Source organism: Eublepharis macularius, chromosome 8 (assembly GCF_028583425.1).
Source record: "Eublepharis macularius isolate TG4126 chromosome 8, MPM_Emac_v1.0, whole genome shotgun sequence".
Lineage (NCBI taxonomy): Eukaryota > Metazoa > Chordata > Lepidosauria > Squamata > Eublepharidae > Eublepharis > Eublepharis macularius.
Window position 1 is genome coordinate 45,905,662 of NC_072797.1, and position 26,137 is coordinate 45,931,798.

The 26,137-nt window shown below is 40.2% G+C and overlaps 1 protein-coding gene across 1 annotated transcript in view; it reads right to left on the reverse strand.

Annotated features, from left to right (window-relative positions):
* Positions 1-242: 242 nt before the first annotated feature.
* Positions 243-26,137, reverse strand: part of HAPLN1 (hyaluronan and proteoglycan link protein 1) — a 36,188-nt gene continuing 10,293 nt past the window's right edge. Inside the window, exons 2-4 of the mRNA XM_054986824.1 lie at positions 18,543-18,911; positions 9,971-10,273; positions 243-3,641 (exon numbers count right to left, since the gene is read on the reverse strand). Of these exons, the coding sequence (XP_054842799.1) occupies positions 3,352-3,641; positions 9,971-10,273; positions 18,543-18,911 (962 nt within the window). The 3' untranslated portion in view covers positions 243-3,351. The remainder of the gene's footprint in view (positions 3,642-9,970; positions 10,274-18,542; positions 18,912-26,137) is intronic.

Genomic DNA, 26,137 nt, shown 5'->3' on the forward strand with positions numbered 1-26,137 from the left:
GCTGGATTTCAAGGAGAAACTGGGTAAAGTGGAATCGAGAGAATTTCCCTTAACAACCCTACCACAAACCAAGGTTTATTTGTGACAACTAAACATAGCCAAATAGTCTTGTGGCAATTTACATATTAACCAATACTGATATTCTTTCATCTGCATGCCTTATAAATTCATACAAAGCTATAATTCTTATGTGGAACAGCAAATCAGGTTTTAATTACCATTAAAATACTTCCACGCTACAGTTCATTTTTGTGACACTCATTTTTGTGACATTTATTAGCCTAGTTAACAACAGGTCTTTCATACTGAACAATTAACATTTCAAGAAACAAATGTATTATTTCTCTCTCTCGAAAACCCCACAAAAACATTCATGAAAGCATGCCAGCCAACCTGTTCTATTCCATTTATATATGGAAAGCATTTAAAAAATGCAAAATTTTGTTCAGTTTAAATATTGCTTTTCTTGAACTATTTGAATCAAGAAGCATGAAGCCAAGGAAAGAGTTCCACATGGTCTTCATTACTAATGCCTAAGAGATCTGACCATCATTATTCGGTTCTGTTTTTATAAGGTGTCTGCAACAGATATTTTCAAAAATGACAACAACATCCTAAACACACTCTTTTGATAAGTATGGTGCTTGAAGGGGAAGACTGTAGAGTAAAAACAAATGACACTCAATATTTATACATATACAGATTAAATCAGTGTGCAAAAAGAAGTCCTGCTGTCGGTGCTTTATGTATAAGAAACAAAAGATGTGAAATGAAAACTGCAGAACCAACTCATATAGCGATAGTTAACCAGCACCAAGGGTATCTACTCATTTTTAATACATCCTTTTTGAATCTTTACAAATTTATTACCACACAAAATTGCCAAAATCTGATCCATCCACATGGCTTGTGTGCTCAGAGGCTGGAAAACGGTGTGCCTTCATTTCCCCTCCAGCTTGTTTCTTCATCATATTGAATTCAAGCAACATCTAAAATTACCCTGGGTTTCTGACATTGCCACCTTTCATTGCTCTATTGCTTTCAGTGATAGCTTGCCAAGTGGGATGATAGAGTACTTCTAATATAACTTCAATAATGTATCACCCCCATCTTCCTCTAGTGCAAGCCATCAAGGAAACAATCTATTGGCCATGTTTGCCCCAAGCATTCCTATTCAATGTTCCTTACCTCATAAGCATAATATTACAAAACTATCTGGAAATAAGCAAAACATGTTCCTGAAAGCAGAGCTGGCATCAGAAGTGTATGGCCACAGTCCAGATCAATTAGTCATTGTGACTGTCCAATTGAAAGCAATGACACTGAAATTATTTCTGACTAACTTGTTCCATAATTTTCAGTGGGACTTAAATCTTCAGTAATTTTTATTGGATTTGTGCCTGACAGTGAAATCCTAACTAGAATTACAATCTTTTAAGTGCACTAACTTCAATGGACATAGAAGTGTATAACTCTGCTCAGGACTGTTAATCTTGTAAGCAAGTCTATCTACTATATAGCATACATTGCTCCTTTATTTTCCTTCTGAGACTTAGCTCCATTAAAAAGAGATATTTTCCATCAGAGATACGGCTCCATGGCTTCTTTTATTTTCCATCTGAGTAAAGGCAAATCTCTCCTATAAACTGTGAAATTTGAGAAACTGATCTAGATCAAGGGTCCTCCACCTTTTTGAACATGTGGGCACCTTTGGAATTCTGACACAGTGCAGTCAGCACAGCCACAAAATGGCTGCCTCAGGAGGTGGAGCCTGCCATAAAAGTGCTGTAGCTTACCTTCAGTCACACAGTCCTTGTGTTGTGCTGCTGCTGAAGTAACTTTTTTAAAAAATCTGCACAACCAATCAAATCTCCAAAGGCCAATCAGAAGCCTTGCTGAGCAACAGCCCCACCTGGCCCTGCCCACTTTCTAAGAACATTTGGTGGGCACCAGAAAAGGTGTTGGCAGGCATCATGGCACCCCCAAGCACTATGTTGGGGACCCCTGTCTTAAAGTCTCCATGATGTTTAGTATGGGAGTGAAAGTGAAGACTGCTGGTACAACTGGCCACATTCTTCCTGATCCAGGGCTCATTTATGAGCATAAACATCTCAACATACCACAATCTTGCTCCTCAAGAGCTTCCTCATTCAGTGGTAAGACAGCTCCATAGCAAAAGGAAAGCGTGCATGGAGCTGCTGCCATCTCCATTAAAACAAATGGAAATACTCATACAAGAACTTTCAGACACTTACAAATTGGAATGAACATGGGGAACTGGTTGAGGGATAGAGATATTTCCCCTGCAAGTGATCTAAATCACTTGAAAGTGATTTTCTGCAACTGATTGCAAGTGATCTTCTAAATCACAGAATGGATAACTTTCAAAATTCATTGAAATGTTTAACTCTTATCTGTGTAACTAAGAAAGAAGTATTAAATATTTTAATGATCCATTTATAAAGACAATAATATTTTAAAAGCTAACATGAAATCAAGCTGCTAAATTTAATACATTTGTTTTCTGTCCAGCAGTTCATTAATACATAACTGCCCTGAGTAGATGCTAAATGCTGCTTAGCAAAATGGCCTTTTGAATTCTTTTTAAATAAAAGCCTCCATACAGCTAGTCGAAAGTAATGCAAACTATTTCAGCCATATTTAGGTTATATTAAGAAGAAAGTAGGGTCTGCTCTTTAATTATTCATACACACATTTCTACTGCATACACAATAAAACCAGGAATGAAGTTTTCAGAAGATTTAACTGTGCTTGCTGGAATGTTATGGAATTATTTAACTGGCTGTTTTGCTAAAACATAATTTAAATAGATTTCATAAACACTGAGGCTTTAAATTTTGTTTGTCTTAAAAAACAACTCCATTCAAAACCATATGGAATGCCAGTTAAGAAAAAGAGTGTAGTTTAGACCTCAGATCACAGTCATTATCCTCTGGTCTTTTTCAACATAATACAAATATGTAAACTTTGTCCTTGGAAAGTTTTTTTTTCTTTGAGTAGCCTTACATTCCTTAATGTAGTCATAGCAATCTTCAAGCTATTGCATGCCCCATTCACCAAAATATGTTTTATGGAATGATGTCGCTTAAACAATTACACTTTAAATACTTCCTTACCTAGAGGTTCCTTTAAATTATATTAATTTAAAATATCTATTGAATGATAGCTTTAAAAAAATCAAAAAAATTAATGGACTGGTTTTATGAAAATGACTTTTTACAGTAAGTAAAAAAGATTTATCACAGTTTTTGTAACTTGCATGAGTTCATACTGAAAGAAAATCTTTCACATGTTCTTGATGGATTTGAAATTGTTGTGCTCTAGGTATGTTCACTGGTATGACCGGAAACAATAGACACCATAGAGCTTGTGCTTTTTATCTGGAAAGCCCACAAAGCGTACTGCTGCTTCAGTAGGACTACAGCGTTTCCTTGGCTTGGAGATGGGGTACCGGACGCTGCCATCAGCCAGCCAGCCGGCATCACAGCGGTCATATCCTAGAAGTTTCCAGGCTGCAAATATTTGACCTACTTTAGCAATCTGTGCACCATCTTTGAGGCAGGCTTGCACGGCTTCATCATAGGTGAGTTTGGTTGGGTGTATTAGGTAGTAAAAACGACCTTATGAAAGCAAAAAGAAATACATACTCATATCAGATGCATGGAGAAATGAATGAAGTACAAATAAAACGTATTTCTTGATTCAGTAAAGGAATATAATTGTAAAACTATCAAGTAAAATTCTAGCTCTTTTAAAAATAATTGCTGCTTTTTATAGAAGCTACTCAAAGTTTTCTCATATTACAATAATGTTGCTAAATTTTGGAATTTTATTTACTTTATTTATATCCTGCCTTTCTTCCCAATGGGAACTCAAAGTCACTTACATATTTCTTCTCACCTCCATTTTATCTTCACAACAACCCTGTGAGGGAGATTAGGATAAGACTGTGTGACTGGACAAGGGTCATCCGACAAGCTTCCATGGTAAAGTAGGAATTGGAACCTTGGTCTTCCAGATCCTAGGCTGACACTCTAACCACTATACTACACTGTCCGAGGAATGGGATAAGAAACAATGAGCTTTTCATACTCTACACCAAAAATGTCTTTAAATTATGAATAGGCTTGCAAATAAGCTTAGCAGAATCTTAGAAACCCTGATAAACTACAGTTACCAGATACTAGTAAACTGGAAAGTTTCTGTTGGTAAGGCTTTCAGGCCTAATGGGGCCCCAAGGATCAGATCACCTGTTACCTAAAGTTATGTCTGGGGAAAATATAAGGATGTATAGCACAGAACACTCTTCCTCCATTTCTTGCAAGAGCTAAATTGGCCATAGGGGATATTGGGAACGGTAAGGGGCAGGCAGAGAATGGGCCCCATTGGAATGGGCCAGAACTTTTTAAGATTTCAGAACTTTCATGAAAAGCCTTTTAAAATTAGTATTATCTGGAAAATCTTGGAAGTCGTTCACAAATCCATTGTGAATCATAAGGGGGGGGTCAGATTTACTTAAAAGCGAAGCCTTCAAAATTACACCAGAGCTTCCCCAGATACTCTTGCACCAGTTTTTTTTTTTTTTTGCAATTTAACTTGAAAGAAAAATTGTGTTTTCTGGGTAGAACCAACCCCCCCAACACAACTTGAGTGCAAATGCAACAGCTTCTGCAATTACATTATGTGAGTGCGTGCGTGCATGCACTGTGTGTGAGGAGGAGGCACAGGAGAAACTCGGGCTTATGGCCAAATCAGCAGATGCACGCTCACCCTGTCTCAGCAATCTGCACAGCAAAGCCTCTGCTTTAACTCTTCTCCCAGTAGTAGTAACTATTGTTTCTGCTAGAATGTAACATGTGACTTGTCTTATAGCGGTCACTGCCACAGGGAAATGTGGTTAACTCCTGCAACAAAATAACAGCCTATATACATTTTCAGAGGGTGAATTACATTTTCAATGCTGATTGACCTTAGTCTTTAAAAAAAAATCTCCCATTTTTACAGACTACATAAATGGTATACTTGTATCAATATAATCAGTCTGTTATGGAACAATTAAGCTGGATATAGATCAGGTAAACATTTGCACAGTGTTTTAACTCTGGCTTTCAATGATGTTTGTTTTGGAGATGCAAACTCAGGCTTGAAGCATCCTTGCCCAAAGCAAACTAAGTGTTTAGTCTTTGCATGCTTTAAAGCAAATAAATGCTGCGCATAAACAGATATTGTGAGCATCTCTTAGCTTGCGGGATACAGGCCAAACATCTGTTCTGCAGCATGCATCAAAGTTAAGTCTCATGCAAGAGGCCCTATGTGTGTTATAAAAGAGACTCCAACTTGTTGCTGAAAGATGAAACCTGTGGAGTTTATGTATTTTCTTATTTGCTATTATTCAGTGCAGTGGTTTCTAGGCATTTATTGATTGGTCAGGTTGTGGTTCAACTACTGCTGCTTCCCCATTTTCAGTACAAGTATTTTTATAGGACATACAAAAGGCAATTTCTTTACATAACCAAAGATCAATCTATCTTAAAGAATTATTCATCCTATATGTTTTTCCCTGCTGCCCCCAACACAGAACGATTGCATTAGGATGCTCCCTTGCAATATGCTCTCATATCATTTGAAAGCCAAAGTAGGGTAGTGAATCTGACAGATCCAGGTTCAAATCTCCAGGTTCAAATCTCATGACCATGAGCTAGTCACTCTCTCTCAGCCTATCCTATTCCACAGGGGTTTTGTTGTGAAGATAAAAAGTGCCTTCACTAGTAAGAAAAGTAAGGTGTAAAAGCCTAAATAACAGTATCTATTTATTTTACAGAATTTCTACACTGCTTTGTAACTTAAAAATTCAAAGCAGTTCATAACATATAAATCCAGCATATTAAGAACATATTAAAATTATAAAGAGTCCAGTAGCACCTTTAAGACTAACCAATTTTATTGTAGCATAAGCTTTCGAGAACCACAGTTCTCTTCGTCAGATGCATGGAGGGCAGAGAGAAACTGGTCAAATATAGAGGAGGAGAGGGGAGGGGAGGAGGAGAGGAGGGATGTAAACAACTTCTTTGATATGGAGATGCAAACAGCTCCTTTTGATGTGGGGATCAGTTTGCTTGTGTAAAGGTTCAAAGGAGTTTGCCGTGTTAGTCTGTAGTAGCAAAATCAAAAAAAGTCCAGCAGCACCACCAAGACCATACAATTCCACTGCAGCACAAGCCTTCGATAACCACAGCCCTCCCCGCCAGATGCATCTGATAAAGAGAACTGTGGTCCTCGAAAGCCCATGTCAGGTGCCACTGGACTCTCCCTGACCCCGCCTATGTAAATGAAATCAGTTACCTGTGATAATGAGATAACCATTCATAGTCCCTATTCAGTCCCAGCTTGACAGAGTCAAATTTACATATGAATTCCAATTCAGCAGCTTCCTGTTGGATTTTGTTTTTGAAAGGTTTCTGTTGAACTACAGCGACCTTTAAGTCTTTGATGGAATGTCCTGGTAGAATGAAGTGTTCTCCCACTGGTTTCTGGACGTTGCCATTTCTAATGTCAGATTTGTGTCCATTTATTCTTTTGCGTAGAGGTTGGCTGGTTTGTCCAATGTACAGAGTAGAAGGACATTGTTGGCACATGAGGGCATATATCAGTTTGGAGGATGAGCAGCTGTAAGAGCCAGAGACAGTGTAGTTGATGCCATTGGGTCCTGTAATTGTATTCCCTGGGTAGATATAGGGGCAGAGCTGGCATCTGGGTCTGTTGCAGGGCCTGGTACCTGTGCTGGTGACTCTGCTAGCTGATTCATGATTGTAAGTGAGAAGTTGTTTAAGGTTGGGGGGCTGTACATCAAAAGGAGCTGTTTGCATCTCCATATCAAAGAAGTTGTTTACATCCCTCCTCTCCTCCTCCCCTCCCCTCTCCTCCTCTATATTTGACCAGTTTCTTTCTGCCCTCCATGCATCTGACGAAGAGAACTGTGGTTCTCGAAAGCTTATGCTACAATAAAATTGGTTAGTCTTAAAGGTGCTACTGGACTCTTTTTGATTTTGCTACTACAGACTAACACGGCTAACTCCTCTGGATCTATTAAAATTATAAAGTCATTAAAATCATAAATCACAACAGCAAGAAGAGGCATGAAAAATTCCAGTCATTAGAGAAAAGAAGAGTTTTCTACTGTTCTTACAATATGATACATGAACATGACAAAGACCATCATGGGAGAATGAGTTACAAAGTACTGGGGAGACCATCACAAAAGCCCTGCCCCCCTGGAGGATGCCTGTCTTGCATCTGCCAAAGAGGGTAGCCTGCAGAGGTCTTCACTGGAAGATTGTAAAGGGCAAAAAGATGCCGCAGCTATAGAACTTCTTATACAGGAAGTTTTACTTGGCTTTCTGTCTAGGTGTTTTCAGGCAGGGGGGAAAACTTTCAATGAGCTGTTAATTGAATTGAGGATGTTTTTAAAACCTAGCATCTTTTGTCTTTTATTCTGTACTTTTGTTGGGTTTTTTCCCCCCAGACCTTCCAAGAGCTGCCTGTCCCCTATGCATCAGCCAGACCAACCCAAACAACACTTTTTAAAAAAACCCTATTACCAGCCTGGCTCCATGAGTCCCGAGAGTGACCAGGAGCCTTGGACTTTGTCAGGGGCTCTGGATTTCATGAGCTAAAGTGTTGAATAACTTTATTATATTTCATTGCATTTTATTTTTTAAAAACACTCAGGGAGCTTTGCTGTGTATACAGTTAGGGTACCAGGAATGCATTCTGCACCTGCTTAGGGTCCCTTTACATTCCTTCTGTCTTCCCCTTTTTCAGGGTTAGTTCCTGGCAATGGAAACAGATGCTAGAGAGCTGAGACTTAGCAACAGATAAATCCCTGACATCAATTACCTGTAGCAGCACTTTTCTTCCTTCCTCATCTATGAATATGGATTGAAAGCGCTTTCATATATTTATGTTTTAAGACCAGTTTTTCTATGTCTAATTCTCCCAAACCATACAAACAGGGGTATGTGCTTGGTGTGATAACATGCCTTATTTTAACAGCATATGTTTAGTTACAGAACCAGTGAAAAGTGGTCTATTCCCCCCCCTGCCCCCCAACTTTCTCTTGTGCTCCAACTAGAACTTAGAATCCTTGGACTGGAGGAAAGCACCATCACTAGGAGAACTAGTAGGAAGGGGGCACGGCTTAGGGACTAAGCATGCAGAAGGTTCCAGGTTCAACCATCAGCATCTCCTAAAAGGATCCAGTAGTAGGCGATGTGAGAGATCTCTGCATAAGAAGCTGGAGAGCTGGTACCAGTCCAAGAGGACAACTCCGATCTTGACAGACCAATGATCTGACTCAGAGCCAAGCTACAAGTGGCAGATTACACTTGCCTGGCAAGTGAACAGACTCATGTGTATTCCTCCCCGTTCATTTGCCAGTGAACAGGGAGGAAAACACGCGAGTCTGTTCACTTGCCAGGCAAGTGTAATTCGTCACTTGTAGCTTGGCTCTCAGTAGAAGGCAGCTTCATGTGTTCAGAAAGGACGCATGAGATCCAAACCATGGTGTTAAAAAGCATGCTACCATGAATATGGCAAAAAGCTCCAAATGGCAGCAAAATTAATATATAAAGCTGTTCTAGTTAGTTGATAGCTGCACTTTCCATTACCCACTTCTTTAGGCAATACCAGCAGCACAAGTTACATTCACCAGTGCCCATTCTTATCATGCAAGTACACTTCTCTCAAGCAATTGAATGGAAAATGACAATTAAAAAACCTTTTTTTGTGGCTTTACTATTACTGATAGGTCCTTTCATAGTTAATTATGTTCCCCTTAATTATTGTGCTTTCAAACACTTTTTGTTGCTTTTTTCTAGTGAAAAGGACTAGAAATGGATAACTGGATGGATAACTTTCAGCACTATAAATGCACTCATGTGTACAATTTAGTATACCCAGTTTGAAAATAAAAAAATATCTCATCATTATTTTTCAGGTATATTTCGTAATCCTGGCTCAAATGTGATACAAAGTGTGATGGGGTTCTCTGGTCCTGTTGGGCTTTGTGAGTTCTTTCTGGGAGGTTTTGGGTCAGTGGCTGCTCTTGTGTGTTTGGCTAAGGGCTTCTTTGTCCAGGAGAAAGCAAGGGGTTCTGCCCTCCCTCCAGGATACAATGGAGAATAGCTGGGGCGGGGGGGGGGGGTGGACCTTGTTCAGGAGCCCATAAAACTGAACTCCTTGACACAATCTTCTTGAAACTTGGAGATCGTCAGAGCACAGCCAGCCCTCACTGTACTGCAATTTTGATTTAGGTTGCTTGAAAAATGCTCCCCAGAAAGATTCCTCCATAGAACAACAGAGCCAATTATAGTTCTTCAAAAATCCCAGATATGAATACTAAACCAGTATTTTTGGACCTGAATATCAGGAATGTATGGTCTTCCAATTGCCACAGTACACATTCCTATCTATTTGCTGCTCACTATCAGAAGCCCTATTCTTGTTGCTTCCACCATCAGAGATTTTATCAGTGGGCACAGGGACAGGGTCTTTTCTGTGATGGTGCACAGGTTGTGGCTCAGATACGTTCACTTGGTGCTCTTTCACTTTTCAGTGCCTAACTAAGCCTGTGTTCTTTACAGGAACTCTTGGTTCGATATAGTTTAGAACACCTCTTCTTGCTATTTTCACTGACTACTTGATTTTAGTGCTGCTTTATCCACCCCCCCCATTATTTTAGTTATGTTTTGTTTTCACTTGTTTTCATTTTTATTGTTGAATTTGCATTTTCCAAATTGGCCATCTTGAACTGTGTACAGGCAAAAGATAGGGCAGAAATAAATAAATAAATAAATAAAAAATTAAGGAATGATAAACAGTGATAAGTTGAAACTGCTGTTTCTCAAAAACCAAAGCTTCCCTTTTAAAAAAGGGAGTCAAAGTTCCTTACCATTAAAATGAGACGTAAAACAGAAGACATCGTATCTGCTTTGATCTTTGTTAGAGAAGCCATAATTCCGGATTCCAGGCACTGTGTTCTTTCCTCCACAAGGCTCCCTGGGATTTGTGATGGGATATTGCACTGACCCGTCACTGAGCCAGCCTGCATTGCACCAGTCCAGTCCTGACCTCCAGGCTTCGTACAACTGGTCAAATGAAGCTATAATTGCATCTTGGTCCAGGCAGGCTTTTTGAGCCTCGTAGAAGTTCAGGTTATAGCGACCCAGGCGTGGGGAGTAAGGAAATACAATGCCTAAAAGAAAAGTAGAAAGATAAAAGTGTGTGTCTGTGGCTATTAAATATTTAAACATTAAGACAAGTGTGGAGGTGCGTGTGCAAAAATGGATTATTTATTGGAAGGGGGAAAAAAAAGAAAGGGTATATGTCATACCAGAATGGCAACCTGTTAAGTTCTATATTTTAGGATATAAAATGTCAGCAAGTTGTCTGTTTAGTCTGAGAGTTTTGCCTAACTGTCTTCTCAGACAACAGTATTTCAGTCACTGGTCAGTTAAGTATTTTAATTATCCCTGTTTTAAATTAATTGAGTTAGTGTTTATTTAGAACAGTGTTTTTCAAGGAAGAAATGGGCAAAGCAAAGAAAACAGGGACAGGCAATGATGGGTGCGTAATATTAATAAAATATACTTATTTTCTGTAATACAATTGGTCATTTTTGTGGTATATTTATTATATATTTGTACTGTATTGTATGTTTATTGTATATGGCTTCCCCTTCATAATTGCGTGTTTCCTTTTCATTCCTGTTCATGACCCTTCCCACTTCCCACACTCGACCACCTGCATATCCTTCCCTCAACAGCACTGTGCAGTGTGTGTGGCTGGGAGTAGAGATGGCCACGAACAGCAATACGAACAAAAAAAAGGCACGAACATCCCAATCTGCTGTTCATGAACAAGCTGTTTGTGAGGCCCCACTCTAAACAAACAGGTGGTCATTGCAAGCCTCGTTCATTGCTATTCATTGTTGTTCGTCAAGCCAGACAGTCTGGCACCTGCAATCAATTCCCTTGGCAACTTATGCAGGGATTGTCTGAACTCTGTCTGAACTCCTGATGTTGCCCTGGAAACCTGAATCTAAGCTCAATTTAGCTTCATAGGCAGGTCTTCCTTTCAAGTGTGGAGCTCCAAATTTGTTACAAGGGAGCAAAGAGCAGGGGGGAGGGGGGCTCCCAGCTCTGACTTTGCAGACAGTGGGGAGGGAGAGATACAGTTGCTGTTGGCATTTTGATAGAGAGAGTGCATTGGAACTTGAATTTTCTTTGTGTGTGTTGGGATAGGGATCTACCCCTTCAAGTTCCAGGGCTGCTGCCAGGCTCTGGGCCAAGCTATTATTACTGGTACCTTTCCTGCTGCCTGCTCAGGTAAGGTTTCTGGGAGTGGTGCGGTAGGGATCTACCCCTTCAAGTTCCAGGGCTGCTGCCAGGCTGTGGGGCAAAGCTATCGATTATTATTGGTACCTTTCCTGGTGCCTGCTCAGGTCAGGTTTCTGGGAGTGGTGCAGTAGGGATCTTAACCAAACTTGGATGATGGCTGGAGGAGAGCCTGCTGGCCCCCATGAATAGCCAGCCATGAACATGTTCGTGAACAGGGCCATGTTCGTGAGTCCCTGTTCGTGGATGGCAATGAACAACGAACATTATTTTTTGTTTTTTTTTCTGTTCGTGCCCACCTCTAGCTGGGAGCACCTATTGTGCACCAACCTAATTGGGTAGCTGTGAGTTCTAATATTATGGAAGAGGAGGAAAAAGCTCGCTATAGGAAGAGTTTATTTTGCTCACTATAGGAAGAGTTTATTTTGGCTATTCGCAGTCTCTGTCCCTTTGGGGTGTAACCAGGCACTACTGTGAGGTAATAAACCACTGTCCTACTTTGACCAGCCTCATTAGCATAACCTAGGCTTTCTATTCATTTGCCAGCAGTGGGGGGTACCCTGCTGCCAGTGGATGCTGTCCACCACTGCCAAGTTGGCCAGCAGGGAGGGGAATTGGCAGGAAATGGTGAGTGTGTGTGTGTGTGAGCAGCTTCCTGATGTGTCACTCCCCAAATTCTAGGAAGTGACATTAGCTTGTTGCCAGTGGACAATGAGGGACACTGGTATTTGGGCAAATCTCTGTGGTTAAACCATAGATTTTTGCCTGAATACCAGAGCATCCCTGGCAACATGCTGACATGAGGAGTGATGTCAGCACATTGCTGGTGATGTAATGATGTCGTAAGTGAGCCCCTGTGGCACACCCCCCTGGTTGCCAGAGAGGACCTGGCAGCCCTAGCATGACTAAGAGCTCGAGTGCTCTGTGCTGGCAGCCTGATGGCTTCTTTCTCCAAATCCCTTTTACTCTGCGAGCTACTAGTCTGACTCTGAGCTCCTGTATATGGACAGAAAGCAGCCACATTTGAAATTCAGGGGTGAATTCTTGGGTAGAGGACCTTTCTCCACAGCCATCTTTTAAAAAATGCCCCAGACTTTTTAGCCTTTCTTTATATAAAGTTTCTCAAGCCCCTTCATGGTTGCCCTATTCTGTACTTTTTTCCAGCTCTGCAATATCCTTTTTGGGACACAGCAGTCAGAACTTTACACAGTATTTCTATTGAAGCCAAAACATGGCCCTATATATGGGCATTACAATATTGGCCATTTTATTCTCAATCCCTTTCCTAATAATCCCCAGCATCTGCTTTTTTTTTACCACTGAGCCAATATTTTCAATGATCTCAGCCAGTCTCTGCTGCATGATCGTGATAGCAGGAACTTGAGTGAATTGCCTTAATCCTGACCTTCAAATAAAAGTGAAAATTACAACCTGATATATGTGGTCATTCAGTTGTTACACTGTTCAGTTCCTCAGCACATGGCAACCTAAGCTAATATTAATGACCAGGCAGTCTCTATTATTTTTATAAGCTGAGGCCTTGTGCAGTGAAGATCAATTTAAGAGCAGTATTAAACGTCTTCACTATGTAATGAACGTTGGTCTTCTCAGCCAAGAACGGGCTCTTAAATATTCATGTGTCCCATCCAAATCCCTGCCAAGATTCAAACACTGAGGAACATTGCTCTTCAACTTGGAAGACCCAGCCAACAGAGAAAGTTGTTTTTCTTAGTCATGTATTTCCAGCTTTATTTCATCTTGAGGCTCAGTTAACTAGCTCAATACATTGACACTCTTGCTTTATCCCTACATGCTGGTGAGAGAAAATTAAGGGATAAAGATTGATTTCTTGATATCCCCTTAGATATGTATAATCTCCCAATAAAAAAGAACTTAGAGTATCTTGCATAGATACTTCTATATTCTATGTATTTAGGGACCAACGTCAATATGCTTTGTCTAGAGAGGCGGCACTTTCAAACTGGCAGTCTGCTTTTGCTGATCAGCCTTGGGATTGTTACTGTGATGCTTGCAAAGAATACTGGGGCTGCTGAGTAAATTAGAAGTTTTAAGAGTAACCACTCTGTATTTACAGAGAAACTTAAATTTCCTGTATCTTACATCTCTGTGGAAAAAAGAGGCTAACTTTAGCCAGAGTAAAGAAATTGGCTTCCTTTGGTACTAGTCTAAACATAAGAGTCAGACTTTTTGTAGCCAGAGTCAACATAGGATACAGTAGGACTTGCTGTACACTCCACCATAGGGTAACCATCTTACCTTGGCATGAATATGCCCTAACAAGAATTTTTCCAAATGATGTGTTACTGTAAATCTGTAAAAAATTTACTGCAGTCATTGAGAATTTATCACTTTATCTCCTATTATATATGATATCCCAATTATAACTAGGGAGTGAGGTTAACAATGTTCTCTCTTCCCATCATAATGATAATGTGTCAAATTCTCTCAACTCATTACAATAAAGCTCCCTATAGGAAGAGTTTACTTTATAGAACTAAGGTACTTTCACAAATGCACAGCCCACTGCTATGGAATTCTATAGCTTTTCACACTTCAATAATACACAACACATATGAGTACTGTTGTTTGTATGAGTGTCTGAATGCACACCATTCCAATTTTGTATCCTGGGACTGTGGGGAATTCGTGTTTTTTTTTTTCTTAAATAGTATTTGTTTTGGCGGTTGCATGCTAGATGGGGTGGGAGGCATTGCAGAAACCTAAAGAGAAAATGACATTGGTTGATTAATAGGTGGGAACTGTCATATAGCTGGGGTTTTGTTGCCATTTATACAGAAAGAGGGTTTTATCAAATTCAGTTGATCAAACACATCACTTTCACTCCTCCCAACAGCACTTTTCCTCACAGTGACTGATTGTCATCTCCAAGTGTCCTGATGGGGGTGGAGGAAGAGTGCCATGGTGCTGCTGGAATGCTCATTTCTCTGACCAACTTGCATCTTCCCTCTAGGAGAACTTTGCAGACCAAATGGTTCCCTACTATTTTTTCTAGGCTACAATTCCCCTTTCATTTGCATGGATGATCCTTTGTACTCATCCTGGAAGATTTCTTCGTTTTCATTTTTAAGTTAGTTAATCCACAAGATCTACCCCAACTTATGAGTATCCATTGGAAGTTATGCATAGAAACTGAAACTGAATCTTGATGGTGGCTTGGAAAGCAAGGGTTCCAGAAGTGATCAATATGCTTTTGCTGGATAGAGTGCAGTTAACATTATCCAATCAAGTAAAGAGACTGGGGGTGCCCCAGAATGGTTTTATTGAAGAGAATTTGGTACATTTCCTAAAAGAACCTTCCATCATATTCACTTGGTTTATGAATGATCTGTCTCCACAGGCAGTTTCCAGCCACACCTAACCAGGGATCTTCACTACCCAGAGCTACCTCCCTGTTTGACTGGGTAGGGAAAGCCTCCTCTCCTTAGAAGAGCTATCCCCTTTCTTCGGCCCATTTGAGAGTCTGCACCTGCTTCCCAAACCTCCTTGCCAACTTTTCCCCAGTTTTCCCATCATTATTAAAACTGCTCTTCATTAGGATTCCATCTCCAAGCTCTTCACACTCGATTCAGTCTGCTAGAGCTGAAAAAGACCCTCCTTTTTCCAGTTCCTTTTTCCAGCTCATGCTACCCAATCAGATCCCTTGGAGTAGCCAGTCACTCAAAGCTCTCTGATTCTGTGATGGATTAACTCTTAACAGTCCTGCAGCTGAGGGTGTACAGCCTTTCCAGGCTTTTTATTATAACAACAACAGATTTATATACTGCCCTTCAGGACAACTTAATGCCCACTCAGAGTGGTCTACAAAGTATGTTACCATTATCCCCACAACAAAACACCCTGTGAGGTGGGTGGGGCTGAGAGAGCCCCAGAGAACTGTGACTAGCCCAAGGTCACCCAGCTGGCTTCAAGTGGAGGAGTGGGGAATCAAACCCGGCTCTCCAGATTAGAGTCCTGCACTCTTAACCACTACACCAAAATATGCAATCTGCACACCACCAAAATAACAAAAGCAGTGCCTATATATTTAAGGGGGAAAAACCTTTTGTTGCTTTTGCTTGACAACCACAGCAGAATTGCCAGTTGAAGCCTTGGTTTATGTCTGCTTGTTAGGGTCTATTTTAAACCCAAGTGTTATTTCATTATATGTTATGATTTGGTATATGCTGTAAACTGCTCCAAACTTTGAAGACTGTGGAATGAGAATGGGCAAATAAATAAATATCTGTATAGATGTATGCATGACTCTCAATTACATGGACAGTAGAGGTGGGAATGGACCAGAAAATGCAAGGGGGGAGGTAGAGTGCTCCTAGCACCACTGGCAAATGGCGCCGGGAATGCTTTAACATTTAAATCACCCCCTGCTCCAGATTATAAACTGGATGCCTTGCATCAGCAAGAGGCACTCTGAAGTAGAGATTACCTGTTTTTACTGTAATGACTCATGTTAGCCAAATGATTATCTGTCCAGACACCAGATACCTACTTAAGATACCTGTCTGAAGAAGGGAGCTCTGCCTCTTGAAAGCTCATTTCCTAAAAATCTTGTCAGTCTCTAAGGCGCCACTGGACTCAAATCCTGCTGTGTCAGTGAACAGTCTGTTTTGGGTGGTAAATCCAGAAACTGTATTCTGAAAGTAGGAGTTTTTATATTTTTTTTGTTTCAGTGTATTAATCCTCTAATTAGGATTGCCAACTCCGGGTTGAAAAATTCCTGGAGTTTTAGGGGCAGAGCCTGAGGACAGTGGAGTTTGAGGAGGAGACAGAGCTCAGCAGGGATGTCATGCCATTGAGCCCACCCTCCAAAGTTGCCATTTTCTCCAGGGGATCTGTGTAGTCTGGAAAACAGATGTCCCTGAAATCAAGATCCATCCAAACCATGGAAGCAATCATTAGGGGCTGTTATTCTACAGAAGAACCCTTTGTTCTACATGCTACAAATCATCCGGGGTATCTTATGGTCTGTAATGCTACACCACTTTCTTCTTGTTTTAAGTCCTGCACTACACAATGCAGCTTACCTTGTTTCTGGTCTGTAGCATGCATTGCATCATTGTTGCAAATGATTTGCATTGCATAATGTAAAGGTTTTTTTTTTTTTTAAAAAAAACCTTTTCTAACCCAATGTGCTCTCTCCCCACAAGCTCTGGGGCTCTATATTACATTAGTCATTGCTAACTAGGCAAAGGAAGCTGTATAAGCCATTATTCAGAACCACAGACACAAATATGGCTAAATAACCTTCCATTTTTTCAGACAGTTTGCAATCAGAACTCTATGGCTAACAGATACTAAAATAATAACTCCCAGGAACATAAAACAAACATTCTAATCACATGAAACCAACATGCAGTTCCTAAGATGGATTCTGGAGGTGGCAAACTACCAACTCACCATGCCATATATCTATGGTATATCATAAACAAACAAGCATATCACATATAAGAAAAAAGAATTCCCCGTGAAGACTGCACCATTTAAAATAGACCAAAAGAATTCTATAGCAAGTGGGGCAGACAGTATGAATCATGATAGCAAATTATAAATGCTGTTGTAGGCAGCTCCTATGAAGTAAGCAACTATTTCTGATACAGTATCATAAGGTCAGACCGCTGGAGTTAAATTATGTAGGTTGAAGATACATCATGACAACATATGAAATAAAAGTGAATGCTGGAAGTTGAGAACCAATATCTATCAAAGGGGCATCTCTTTAATAATATACACAGATAATTGTATAGAACACAGTCCTCCCTCCTCCCTATTTTCAACTATATTTATTTATTTACTTCATGCATAATGCGCCTTTCTCCATAATGGGGACCCAAAGCAGCATGCATCATTTTCTTCATTTTATCCTTACCCTGTGAGGTAGGTTAGGCTCAGAGAGTGTAACTGGCTCAAACTCACCCAGTGAGCTTCCATGACAGAGTAAGGATTCAAACCTGGGTCTCCCAGATCCTAATCTGGAACTCTAACCTCTACAGTACACCGGCTAAAGAGCTAGCTGCTGCTGAAAAGTAGCAAGTAGTCAGGCCTGGATGAGTCATGGAATTCCCTTGGTAGCAACAAAGTTGGTGGCTGCTGCCAGGCCTGGCCCTAATGAGTCCTCCCTCAAAGCCCAAAGTAGCCCTGGAATGGGCCTTGTCTACTCTTGTTGCCTTTTGCTGACAGAAACCAAGGTTTGATGGCTAGCAATACTGTTATTTAGCAGTGGCCACTGAGAGCATTCATTTCTTAAAGTTACAGGCACTCCAATCCACCAATGTTTTGGCTCTTTTTAAATTTCAGATTTTCTACAAACCTGGGGCTGTTCTCTGGTTTGTAGAAAGATCTTTTTTGTCTGACCATGACCCCCAATCTCTAGATTTAAATATCCACAGATGGGCCATATTGAGAATTTGATACACTGATACAAATGTATCAGACAAATTTGATACTATGTATAACCCAATCCAAAGCAAAGAAATATCTACCTGCCAGGGTGATATCATAGGTTTCCTATGGTGTCTTGGCCACTGCCAACATGCCAATATTGTCAGAACCTTACAGGCACTGAGAAATCCATTCCAATCTCTGTTACAACAAAAATAAAATAAATACTAAACTACACAGAAGATAAGAATGAACAATCCAGGCATTGCACCCTTCATTTATTTGCACTCAAGTACACAACTAGATATTTCTTTAGTTATGTGATTGGTTACTTATATTTTTGAGTTGATACTTGATAAATGTTTGAGGACCTGACTGAAAGCTGTTCACTTTAAAGCAGCTATTGAATTCCACACAAAATGAGACAAAATCCTCATTTCATTTCAATCAATAAAACTTGTGATATAATTGACTTAAACTAGCTAACGAAGGTGTCAAGATTCAAGTCTGCTGCTACAGCACAGAATCAACCAATTTTAAAAAAAACTCCTGTAACATTGTTACATGTATTTCTAAGTGATAAAGTAACACTGTAAACTGTCTGAAGAATGACATACCAAGTCAAAATTATTCTCCCAGATTCCCCATCTATTAACAATTAATATTAACATATTTATATTAGCTGATTTCTGTATTGCCAGAATCACTTACCTTGTAAATCTAGAGAGACTACAGCTGTGTCATCTTCTAACCCTTCAATCACCTCACATTTGTATTTCCCATAATCCTCCAGCATTATATTATTGATTACAAGAGAGGCATCATTTTCTGTGCTTTTCTTTAGGAAGACTCTTCCCTGGTAATTTCCGTAGCTTTTTTTATGGTATCCCATTTCAACATAGACATCCACTTCCTTGAGGTAATCTGAGGTGAGTTTGGTCCACTTGACCCGAATTTTATGGGCTCCTGAGTCAGATGATGCATGCTCACGGTAAAATTTACATGGCAGTGTGACATTGCCACCACGATGTGAGAAAAGTTTAGTTTGTTCTGCTTCCACAAAAAGGTGAGGTCCATTTTCTGATCAACAGGGAAGGAAAGAAACACTGATCAGTACAAAATATTCCAGACAGATATTTAGATTAATGTGTTAAAGCAAACAAAACAAACAAACAAACCAAAGAGTCTTCTGGCACCTTAAAGAGGAAGAGTATTTAATTTTTTTTTGCTGATTAAGTCAGCCCAGAGACTCTTGTTCATGCAGAATGCCACAGCTGGAAGCTTGGTGGAACACACATCTTACTCTCATTCTGCAGTCACTCACTGGTTGCCTACTTACCAGGCTCAATTCAAGGTATTGCCTATCACATACCAAGTCCATCACGGCTTCATGGCTCATATCTGCAGGAATGCCTCTCCCCTATGCTTTGCCACAACAGCTTCACTTGTCTGATCAGACGGTTCTGCAGGTGCCATCCTGCAAATGGGCACCAATACCAATACCAATACACATGCACCCACTTGATGGAACGGCCTGCCTGATGAGGTGGGGAAGGCTCCCATTCTCCCGGCATTCTACAAACTATGCAAAACTGAATTATTCAGGAAGGCATATACAGGTAATAAGGATGTACTATAATGGAATGTTTTAGAAAGATGATTTAATAAGGGAATAGGGACTGTGGACTATGCTACTATGTATGGTACATACTATCTGTTGCTGTGGCATGAGTGTCAGACAAGGATGCATATTATCTCCCTACCTGTTCAACCTCTATGCAGAGCATATCATAAGAAAAGATGGACTAGATCTAGAATAAGCTGGAGTAAAAATTGGTGGAACATTAACAATTTGAGATATGCAGATGATATCACGTTACTGACTAATAATAGTGAAGACTTGAAACAACTACTAATGGAGGTTAAAGGAGGAAGTGTCAAAGCAGGATTAGAGCTGAACATCAAGAAGTCAAAATTAATGACTACTAAGATTTACACAATTTCAAAGTTGACAATGAGGAAATTGAAATTGTCCAAGATTTTCTATTCCTTGGCTCAATCACCAACCAATAGGGAGACTGCAATGAGGAAATCAGAAGGAGATTGAGACTGGGAAGAGCAGCTATGAGGGAGCTAGGTAACATCCTTAAAGATAAAGATGTCTCCCTGGGGACCAAGATCAAGATAATCCAAACAAAAGTATTCCCCATTACAATGCATGGATGTGAAAGTTGGACAGTGAAGAAAGCTGACAGGAAGAAAATTGATTCATTTGAAATGTGGTGCTGGAAGAGAATTTTGTGGATACCTTGGACAACCAAAAAGACAAATAAGTGGGTACTAGATCAAATCAAGCCTAAATTCTCCCTAGAAATTAAAATGACAAAACTGAGGCTATCGTACTTTGGTCACATTATGAGAAGACCAGAATCTTTGGAAAAGTCAATAATGCTAGGAAAAGTAGAAGGCAGTAGGAAAAGAGGAAGACCTAAAACGAGATGGCTTAACTCAATAAAAGAAGCCACGTCCTCCAGTTTGCAGGATCTGAGCAAGTCTGTTAATGATAGGATGTTTTGGAAGTCTTTTCTGCATGGGATCACCATAGGTCAAAGGCGACTTGATGGCACATAATACACACCTCTGTTGCTGTATGCACTGTCCTACTACGCAATTTTTGGATCATTTAAAATGTTAATCCTTATGCTTTGTTTCAGATCTATTTCAGATTTCTGCTTGGTTTCAGTTTTCTGCAATCCTAATCCTACAGCATTGTTTATTGGATGTCCTATCTTGTTGACTTTATTGATTTACACTGCAAAATCTGCCTTGAGTCTCAGTGAGAAAGGCAAAGGTAACTAAATAAAGTTATCCTTTTTTATTATTTATTTATTTGATTTGATTTATACCCCGCCCTCCCCACAAATGGGCTCAGGATGGCTAACAACATTCATAAAACACTGCGAATCAATCACAAAACCATAAAACCAATAATAATCTTAAGAGTCAATTAAAATAGTCCAGGCACAGGCTATTTAAATAAATATTTGGGAATCCGTATATGGGCATAGCAGATGGCTGAGGGCAATCCTAGAAAAAGTGGTAGTCTTAGGTGGATGAAGGGGGACACCCGCTGACACTCAGCCAAAGGCCTGGCGGAACATCTCCATTTTGCAGGTCCTGCGGAACTGTAACAGGTCCTGCAGGGCCTGGGTCTCCAGTGGGAGCGTGTTCCACCAGGCTGGGGCCAGGGCAGAAAAAGCCCTGGCCCTGGTTGAGGCCAGACGGATGTCCTTCGGGCTGCCAAGGGGACCATCAGGAGTTGCTTGTCTGTAGAGCGCAATGCCCTGCAGGGGACGTAATGGAAGAGGCGGTCCCACAGGTATGCAGGTCCCAGTCCATGAAGGGCTTTAAACACCATTAACACCTTGAACCGTATCCAGAACTCCACTGGGAGCCAGTGCAGCTGGCACAACATAAGAGGAATGTGTGCTCGGATTGGTGGATTTTATTCCAGATAGCCAGTTTGGTGTAGTGGTTAAGAGCATGGGACTCTAATCTGGAGAGCCAGGTTTGATTCCCCACTCCTCCATTTGAAGCTAGCTGGGTGACCTTGGGCTAGTCACAGCTGTCTGGAGCTGTCTCAGCCCCACTCAACTCACAGGGTGTTTGTTGTGGGGATAATAATAACATATTTTGTAAACCGCTCTAAGTGGGCATTAAGCTGTCCTGAAGTGTGGTATATAAATTGAATGTTATTATTATATTATTATATCACAGTAGCAGTAAAGTGGCTGACACTTACCAACCATGAAAATAGCAAAATCTGGCGACCCACAGATGTGAGTGAGATCTCTACCTACTTGGAGAACTCCAAAGGTAGGAAGAAAAACTTTGTAAATTAACCAAAAGAAACACCCCCCAAAATGGCCTGAGGAGGAAAAAAATGTGTTTCAGGAACAGGGAATGTTGACAGCAGGTGAGTGGAAAAGAAAAAAAATGAAGAAGGAAATTAGCCTGCTTAAGGTATATGTGTGTGTGTGTGTGGGGGGGGCTCTGTTATAGGGAGATTACCAAACTCTTCCTTCTCCCACAATACCTTGAATCCTCCCCCTTGCTTTAGGTAAATCAGATGTGTGTGCTATGTACAACTGTAAACACTGGGTACTGGGTTATCACTTTTGTGGTTTTTTTTAAAGCTATCTTTCACAGAATTCTATATATGCCATTGCCTGAAGCTTCTAGTAACTGGTACTCTGATGCCAGCACAGGGACAACTAACAGTAGTAGAACACATTTATTACTATTCCAGTCATCAGGGCTACTGTACAGCATTTGCACTTGCCTCATACAAAGCAGAAGAACACTCAAGATTGGCTTACAGTTTAGCTCAGGTATGTAGATGCAGCCAGGAAATGCTTCAAAATGGTGGGCATGGATGGGTTGGAGAAACAGAAATGCTACTAAGTTATTATTAAAAATGTATTCTCTAACAACAACAACAAACAAACAACCACACCGTGAGGATCAAATCAAATCTTGAACAGTTCCCATTGTTTTCCTGGTCACCACCATTGGATAAAAATTGCTCCCAGGCAAACAAAGGATGACTGAGAGCCTCTGGATAGATGTCTTGATAACTGCAAAGACAATTGTCCTTTAAGGGTTAGACCCTTTGATTCAACATTTTGGATCATATGAAAAGCTTAGCACTTCCTGTCAGTGTTTTGACACTGAGGCTGGAGTTGCTGCTAGGATGACTTTCATCATTTTCATCTGTTTAAGACACTTTGGTGTTTTCCACGTGGTCACTTTATAGCATTTCAAAACGTACTCTGCTTCCCATGTTCTCCAGAGTTCCACATGTGCAAGGAAGTCATGGGAAGCAGAGATGGTTTTTGTCTGTCTTTTCCTATTTTCTTCCCCTGCACACAATCCGTGATTTTTTTTAAGCCACTGCCTAGTTGCTGCTGGTCTGTGCAGGATCAAAAACTCCTGTTCTGCTTCTCATACCCTCCTCTTCTTTTCTCCCAGGAGTTGATTGGTCTGTTCCCCATAACCACTCCTACTCTACTCAGCTCTTTGAACCCCCCCCCCCCATTTTTAACAGTAAAGCAAGGTAAGGGTCATTAGGCTGCTTCTCTGCTCACTTCCTTCCTCCCAGGTATGTGCTCATTTTCTTATTTTTTTCCCAAAGTGAAGAAAGAGTCGTAATGTTACTGCTCGTTCCCCCTGGCTTTAAAATCCAGGAAAGCATTTAATGGCTGTTGTTCTCTTCCTCCTTCAGGGGTATGCGCAAACTCTCATTTTTTTTTCAAAGGCAGGAATGAGTCATAACGTTACTGGTTATTCCTCCTGGCTTTAAAAGCCAGGAAAGGATTAAATTGCTTTCCCCCCCTCCCTCCCAGGTGTTTCAGGCTTCTCCTAATGCCAAAGAGGAAAAAAAACAAGGATTTTGCACAGTAGCAGGGAAGCTGCTGGGAAGGAATGAAGCAGCAGCATTTTAACCCTTTCTTGACTTAGCTTTAAAAAAATAAATGAAAGTAGAACAAGCATGTTTTCTCCCAGAACTCTGCCACCAATTACCTCTCCAGTGGGCATAGGACAACCCAATCAACAAATACATGGGCGGGGGGGGGGGGATGGGTTCCAACATTGCAATGTTACAACGTATGCAATTTTTTTAAAAAAATGACATCAGCTCCAAACAGCTCCAAACACACACATCTCAATTTGATCACCAAATCGCCTTGAGGTCGAGGAGTGTAGAATGATGGGACTGCAAGTTGTTTCAGCACCAACTGGAGTGAATACTTAGCATCATCAACTTAAAGTGTATTGTGTGGAATGGACCTTTATTTCCCCTGCGGATCTAGTAACACTGATTTATGATTCTGTAACCTCCAGATTAGACTAATATAATGCACTTTGCGTGAGCTGGTAACCTGGAAGGTAGCCTGGAAACAATAACTTGAGTAAAATGCTGAGCTGGGTTTTGGGCCCTGATTGTATATGACTCTAACCTTGCAAAATTACACTGGTTGCTGATATGAATCCTGGTGCCATTCAATGTGCTAGTTTTAAATCTTAAAAGTCATTAATGACCTTCAACTCACACGCCATATGACCATGTCATTTGGGCTACCAAAACGATCCACTCACCATTCCATTTGGGCTACTACATCTTGTTATGGTGCTTACTTTCAGGGAGGCATACTTGTCCCCTGTAAGATTTGGATTTTCATTGTCTGCATAACAACAACAACAACATTTGATGTATATACCACCCTTCAGGATGACTTAACACCCACTCAGAGCAGTTTACAAAGTATGGCCGTTTTCATACACCCCCTGTAACCCTCCAGAAAATCGTGCAAAACTCATGGCATGAAGCGTCTTTCTAGCACGATTTCCCGTTTAATGGCATCATGACATCAGAAATTGTGCCATTAAACGGGATCGTGATGGGAAATCACGCCTGTTTCATTCCATGAGTTTTTGCGTGGTTTTCCGGAGGCTACGGGTGCGTGAAAATGGCCTATGTCATTATTATCCCCACAACAACAATCACCCTGTGAGGTGGGTGGGGCTGAGAGAGGTCATTCAGCTGGCTTCAAATGGAGGAGTGGGGAATCAAACCCGGTTCTCCAAATTAAGAGTCCTGTGCTTTTAACCACTACAACAAACTGGCATCCTTCCTTTAAAACAGTCTTCCATAGTACCTTCACTGACTAGATTTGCATGCTGTGTTGTATGCCATTAATGACCGTCACTTCATAAACCTTTACCCCTCTTCCAGCTTCTAGCCTTTTTATATACCATCTCTCGTAAGTAGCTGTAAGTTATTACATATTGGGATAGATGAAGCTATTTAAACAGGACTATTCTGACAAGCAAGGACTGTGGTTTTTTTCTTTCTGTTAATCTCTATTAGCTGTTGTTATTACATTTTCATGACAGATATTTTTATTGAAAGCTGCCTTAAGCAAAGTTATGAAGGGTGTTCAATTTTCTTTTTAACAGCCTAACAGTTTTTACTTGGGGTAAGTCTTGCTGAAAAATCACAACCAACCAACTATTGTTTTTTCTTGAAAGGAAAACCACCCTGAATGTAGGACACATAAAAAATATTATTGGACATAACTGTAAAAAGTTTTGTAAAATGATCCCCTTTCTTGTTTTGATGGTATACTTGGGAAAAACCCTAGTCTTGCATTTGAGTAATAACATATCCTTCCGTCTACTGCAAACTTTCTAGTTATCAATATAACCAATTTTTGCCTGACGGCAATTCTTGTACATTTGATGACGCTTAAGAATGTTAACATTTTCAAGACAATTAGCTTGGTCAATTGTTATTTTTAAAAATCTTGAGAATTGTATAGTTTCTCTGAGTCATAAGCATTTTGTAACACACCCTTCTGGGAAATCCATGGAATACTCAGAGCTGAAAAGGATAAACAGCTCTCTCATTTATTATCCTTCTGATACCTTTTATCTCACATTATTTAGAAATGTTTAGATTGGGTTGCAGATACGGCTATTATCGTTACAGATACTGAGGAATACAAAGTAGTGAAAAATAAAACATCCATACAATACAAGAAAAATAGATCTTATTGCTGAAATTTGTCAAAAAGGTAGGTGTTTTAAAAGAGACAAAAAAATTCACATATTCACATCTTCCATGAATTCACATCTTCCATGAACTATCTAGAAACTGATTCCATGTGCCATTAATAATGAAGTTTCTTGTTTTAGAATCAATGTGGAAAAATATAAATCTGGTAGACATTTATAGTGCTCTGTATTCAGTTATGGATAGACTGAAATTAGAGTTATGCAGACCAGATTAGCAAGGAAACAATAGAGACAGGCAAGAAAAGGATCTTGATGGAAATGAAGGATGAGAGCAGCAGGATGCATCTCTGAAAATCATAAAGAGTCCCATAATACACAGTTTATTGTACTCGTGTATTAGAACAAGTGTTAAAATTCAATATATGATCATATAGCTTTGGGAGAAGAACCCATAGAAAGTACACTCTTCTTGAAACTGAATCGTGTTAATGATACTTTAATAATAAGTAACAGGCAGCTTCGGACTCGTCTTTTAGTAACCTGCACACTGGTTACAAGAACGCTGAAAAATTAAATTCTTTGGGAACATTGCATTGCATCAAAATCATTTTCAACATATCAAACAGACCAATGTAAACAGTATATAAAATCTGTAATCACAGAAAAATCTGTTATAAGTTTCCCAAATACTTTTAGACTTTGGTATGAAAAGAATGTGAAAATAACAT